We start from the raw sequence: 6,000 nt of genomic DNA on the forward strand, positions 1-6,000 counted from the left end.
TACTGAATCTACCCTGACTGAATCTACCTTGACTGAATCTACCCTGACTGAATCTACCTTGACTGAATCTACCCTGACTGAATCTACCCTGACTGAATCTGCTCTGTATGATTGAATATATCAGTAGTGCTTGAAGTGGACTCAAATAGATGCTTGGACTCATTTTGGGTGCCAGCATGTTTTATATGTAGGTCAAATCAAATCAACATTTATTCATCAGGTACAAAGGATACAGCGCGTGTACACGCGTGTAAACGGTACAGGATACAGCGGGTGTACACGCGTGTAAACGGTACAGGATACAGCGGGTGTACACAGGTGTAAACGGTACAGGATACAGCGGGTGTACACGCGTGTAAACGGTACAGGATACAGCGGGTGTACACAGGTGTAAACGGTACAGGATACAGCAGGTATACACAGGTGTAAACGGTACGGGATACAGTGGGTGTACACGCGTGTAAACGGTACAGGATACAGTGGGTGCACACGCATGTAAATGGTACAGGATACAGCGGGTGTACACGCGTGTAAACGGTACAGTAAAACACTTACTTGCGTGTGCTGGTACTCATAATATAGAGCCAATATTCTATAAGAGGTGATGGAACATTTGAGTGCAGGCCCAACTCAAGCACTGAGTACTCTTATCCAAAGTTACCAGTAACACACAGTAATGATATAAACAAAAAGCCACAGGGGATCCAGCCAGCTTCCTACCTTACAGGGGCTTCAGTGACAGCCAGCTTCCTACCTTACAGGGGCTTCAGTGACAGCCAGCTTCCTACCTTACAGGGGCTTCAGTGACAGCCAGCTTCCTACCTTAAAGAGACTTCAGTGACAGCCAGGTTCCTACCTTAAAGGGACTTCAGTGACAGCCAGCTTCCTACCTTACAGGGACTTCAGTGACAGCCAGCTTCCTACCTTACAGGGACTTCAGTGACAGCCAGCTTCCTACCTTACAGGGGCTTCAGACAGCCAGCTTCCTACCATACAGGGGCTTCAGCCAGCCAGCTTCCTACCTTCCAGGGGCTTCCTGATTAGACTCTAGTGTTGTTGCTCTCTCTTCTTGTAGATGGTTCAGATGGGTCTGGCCCAAACACTGATTCTCAGGTTAGTGTGGACAGTTTACGGAAGCACCTGCGGGCCGATGCTTTCACTCAGCAGCAGCTGGAAGCTTTGGACCGGGTCTTTGAACGCCCGTCGTACCCCGACGTCTTCCCAACCTCGGACCACATCAAACCAGAACAGGTTAGTTACGTCTTGTTGTTTGTCACCATCACCAGTAATCCACCTGTATTTGCACCACGTCACCCCTTCCATTCCTTCCCAGTTTCCTCCAGCTGTACAACCATGATATTGTTGTTGCTGTTTTTCTGGTTGTTTATTTTATTTTAGCATTGTTGTTGCTGCTCCAAACGTAGTTTTCTCTGAAACTCAACATATTTTTATTCACTTTTTGTGCTGAGAGATTCTGCTATTTTATTTAGTTGGCCCAGAGGGCCCCGAAGGAGCACGCCATCTGACCAATATATATATATATACACCTGCTCCACGCAGCTCTCAAAATAAAATGCCCACAAATGTATAGGCTGGTAAACCAGTCATTCCAGTGTATTAGAAAACAGCATGTAAAATGCTGTAGGGATTTCAGGGAAAACTCCCACGTCGTATTGATCTTGGGATGAAAAAACACCACATTCCTTGGATCCCCTATAATTGAGAATAACAGAAAGGCAACATGCAATTAATCAATATCTCTATTTTTCTCTATTTTTGCTGTTGTGTTATTTGACTTTGTGTTTCTCCTTTTGCACCTGTTATTTCTGTTATAGTTCTGTGTCATTCTTCAAAAATGTTATTATTGAAACAGTGTATGAAGCCGCTTTCAGTTGTCAGATTTATCATGGAAATGTTTTTATAAATTGTAAACATAGAAAAGGGGCTTTCTTGATTTATTTCCACACACCTGGGTGTATATATAGGATATTCTAATGCGTCTTGCTTTTGATGTCAACACCACAAACACCCACCATCTATCCATCCTCATTTACCAAATGAAGACCCCTTCTGTAACCACCACCCTGCCCCCAACCAAAAGAAACCACAATAACTAGACCCTTATATGTTGACATACTACCTTTCTTCTTATTAAAACCTCTCTGAGGCTTATTACAATGGATAACCTTTATTTACTTTCATTAGACTATTAAACAACAAGAGACTATTAATTTGTACCCGTATAAAACTACAAGTCTTTAAGGGGGGACCCATAAAAGAGCTAAAGCAATGGGCCTAATTGAGTTCATTTTAATTTCTCTCCGATCGCGGCGAATTACGTAGGTAATAAATCAGTAGGACAGGACTCACCTCCAGAAGAGAGCCTAATTTGGAGCTAATTACCAAACTGATTTCTACTGGAAGATCAATACCAAAACGAATTGGAAATGACTTGCAATCACAGAGAGCTTCAGAGAGAGTATTAAAGAAGAAGAAGAGAGGGAAAGGAGGCGGGGTTCAAAAGAAAAAGAGACCAGTAGAACAATAATGGAATAGAGACCAGTAGAACAATAATGGAAAAGAGACCAGTAGAACAATAATGGAATAGAGACCAGTAGAACAATAATGGAATATAGACCAGTAGAACAATAATGGAAAAGAGACCAGTAGAACAATAATGGAATAGAGAACAGTAGAACAATAATGGAATAGAGACCAGTAGAACAATAATGGAATAGAGACCAGTAGAACAATAATGGAATAGAGACCAGTAGAACAATAATGGAATAGAGACCAGTAGAACAATAATGGAAAAGAGACCAGTAGAACAATAATGGAATAGAGACCAGTAGAACAATAATGGAATAGAGACCAGTAGAACAATAATGGAAAAGAGACCAGTAGAACAATAATGGAAAAGAGACCAGTAGAACAATAATGGAAAAGAGACCAGTAGAACAATAATGGAATAGAGACCAGTAGAACAATAATGGAATAGAGACCAGTAGAACAATAATGGAATAGAGACCAGTAGAACAATAATGGAATAGAGACCAGTAGAACAATAATGGAATAGAGACCAGTAGAACAATAATGGAATAGAGACCAGTAGAACAATAATGGAAAAGAGACCAGTAGAACAATAATGGAATAGAGACCAGTAGAACAATAATGGAAAAGAGACCAGTAGAACAATAATGGAAAAGAGACCAGTAGAACAATAATGGAATAGAGACCAGTAGAACAATAATGGAATAGAGACCAGTAGAACAATAATGGAATAGAGAACAGTAGAACAATAATGGAATAGAGAACAGTAGAACAATAATGGAAATGAGACCAGTAGAACAATAATGGAAATGAGACCAGTAGAACAATAATGGAAAAGAGACCAGTAGAACAATAATGGAATAGAGACCAGTAGAACAATAATGGAATAGAGACCAGTAGAACAATAATGGAAAAGAGACCAGTAGAACAATAATGGAATAGAGACCAGTAGAACAATAATGGAATAGAGACCAGTAGAACAATAATGGAATAGAGAACAGTAGAACAATAATGGAATAGAGACCAGTAGAACAATAATGGAAATGAGACCAGTAGAACAATAATGGAATAGAGACCAGTAGAACAATAATGGAATAGAGACCAGTAGAACAATAATGGAATAGAGACCAGTAGAACAATAATGGAATAGAGAACAGTAGAACAATAATGGAATAGAGACCAGTAGAACAATAATGGAATAGAGAACAGTAGAACAATAATGGAATAGAGACCAGTAGAACAATAATGGAAATGAGACCAGTAGAACAATAATGGAAATGAGACCAGTAGAACAATAATGGAATAGAGACCAGTAGAACAATAATGGAATAGAGACCAGTAGAACAATAATGGAATAGAGAACAGTAGAACAATAATGGAATAGAGAACAGTAGAACAATAATGGAAAAGAGACCAGTAGAACAATAATGGAAATGAGACCAGTAGAACAATAATGGAAATGAGACCAGTAGAACAATAATGGAAAAGAGAACAGTAGAACAATAATGGAAATGAGAACAGTAGAACAATAATGGAATTGAGACCAGTAGAACAATAATGGAAATGAGACCAGTAGAACAATAATGGAAATGAGACCAGTAGAACAATAATGGAAATGAGACCAGTAGAACAATAATGGAAATGAGAACAGTAGAACAATAATGGAAATGAGAACAGTAGAACAATAATGGAAATGATGTGACGGGAACAGAAAAATCTGTTTTAATTGAATATAGTATTAATCAGAGGATTTTCTCCTTTCATGGACCTCTCTTTCACTTGTCGTTGTTCCCCTTTCTCCTCATTGGTCAATGTGTCCCTATTAGCCGGGGTCTGGGTGCTGGTTGGAAGGCCATTAAAAACACCATTCTGGAGATGCAGAACTAAATAGATTCAACCCTCCCACACTTCTGCTAGCCATTTGGTCATCCTTTTCAAATCTATCTTTTCTTTTGTTTTTTTTCCTTCGTCTCCCCCGTCTTCGAGCCCGTCCTTTATCTGCATGATAAAACGCCTGTTTGACGTCTAAAGCCTTCAAGAATAGAGGAAAACATCCGACATTGTCCCCGTGAACAGTTGTAGCAGACAATTAGAGTTTATCTGGGATAGAAGCAGACAAGAGTGGGGTCACAGGCTCACAGGCGTCCCCTTTGGGACCGCAGCCCTGCGAGCCACTCAGACACACACTGGGCTTTTTTTTGGACAAACATTGTCAACACACAGTCTCCGGAAGTCTGATCTCATTATAAAACACACACTAACATCTGCCATGACCGTCTCAAACTATCCACCACCGTACAAAGGAAGTACTTTCTGTGGGTGTACACAGTGTCTCTATAGTAATGTATTGCAGTCCAAACTAAATACATAGAAAATACATCATGGTCGATATAAAACAAAGTCATTTTCTCACTATGATAAAACATATATAAATAGAATGGAGAAAAATGTTATTTCTTTCAATTTGATATTCATTTTGTATATGGTAACACGGAACAGTGTAACTTACAGTATATGACAACCTATTTATAGTCACTGATGATGAACCAATGAAACGTTAAAGGGTTGTGGGGAAGCTTATTTAAAAAAAAAATATTCAGAATTTTAAAAAGCCAAAAGGTGAATAGTGTCCTGTTTGAACCAGGGCCACATGGCGTGTCTGTGTACGTCCCAAATGTAATCTTATACCCTGTGCAGCGCACTACTTCTGGTCCAAAGCAGTGCGCTGTAGTAGGGAATAGGGCACCATTGGGGACAGTGGCGTGGTAACCAAGCAGAGCTGTTTTCTCCCTTGGCTGATCAGGACTCCTGGCTGCAGTCAAGCACAAAGGACCAGATGACGGCTTGGCTTTTCTAGATCCCACTTCCTCTCAGACAAAACCAAAATACATTAATGATATGCTTGAACTCCCACCCTCACTGCTGCAGCTTGAAAATAGTGAACTCACACACACACACACACACACACACACACACACACACACACACACACACACACACACACACACACACACACACACACACACACACACACAAATATGCATGCACACACTTACACGCAACTACACACACACCCAAAACCCAACCCAGACACCCACACCCCACACACACACACACTCACACATAGACACCCTAAGATTCACGGAGAGACAGTATTTGACTCTGTAAGCATGGTTTTGGTAGCTAATGTTGTGTTATTGTGTAACCCTGATTAATGAAGGCTCTTTAGATGAAACATTGGTGGAATAAAGCCCATAGCAGGGAGAGGTGGGGCCTTTTCTTCTTCGTTTCTATGGTTGTGTAATGATGAACGTGTCTTTTTGCAGGCTAACGAGTACTCCCACTCCCACTCCCTGTCCTCCCTGAATCCTGGTCTGGACGGCGAGGTCAAACCCAGCCTGTCCTCCAGCAGTAACCAGAACCTGGGCCCCAGTGTCTCTGTGACGCAGA

General features: G+C 40.8%; 1 protein-coding gene across 7 annotated transcripts in view; it reads left to right on the plus strand.

Moving 5' to 3' along the window:
* Positions 1 to 6,000, plus strand: part of LOC106598011 (paired box protein Pax-2a) — a 104,915-nt gene that overhangs the window by 23,245 nt on the left and 75,670 nt on the right. For all 7 annotated transcript variants that reach the window (XM_045701066.1, XM_045701067.1, XM_045701072.1 and 4 more), the window contains 2 exons: positions 1,076 to 1,251; positions 5,877 to 6,000. The exon at positions 5,877 to 6,000 is cut by the window's right edge and continues 12 nt beyond it. In XM_045701066.1, coding sequence (XP_045557022.1) covers positions 1,076 to 1,251; positions 5,877 to 6,000 — 300 coding nt within the window. The remainder of the gene's footprint in view (positions 1 to 1,075; positions 1,252 to 5,876) is intronic.

This window comes from Salmo salar, chromosome ssa18 (assembly GCF_905237065.1).
Source record: "Salmo salar chromosome ssa18, Ssal_v3.1, whole genome shotgun sequence".
Taxonomy (NCBI): Eukaryota; Metazoa; Chordata; class Actinopteri; order Salmoniformes; family Salmonidae; genus Salmo; species Salmo salar.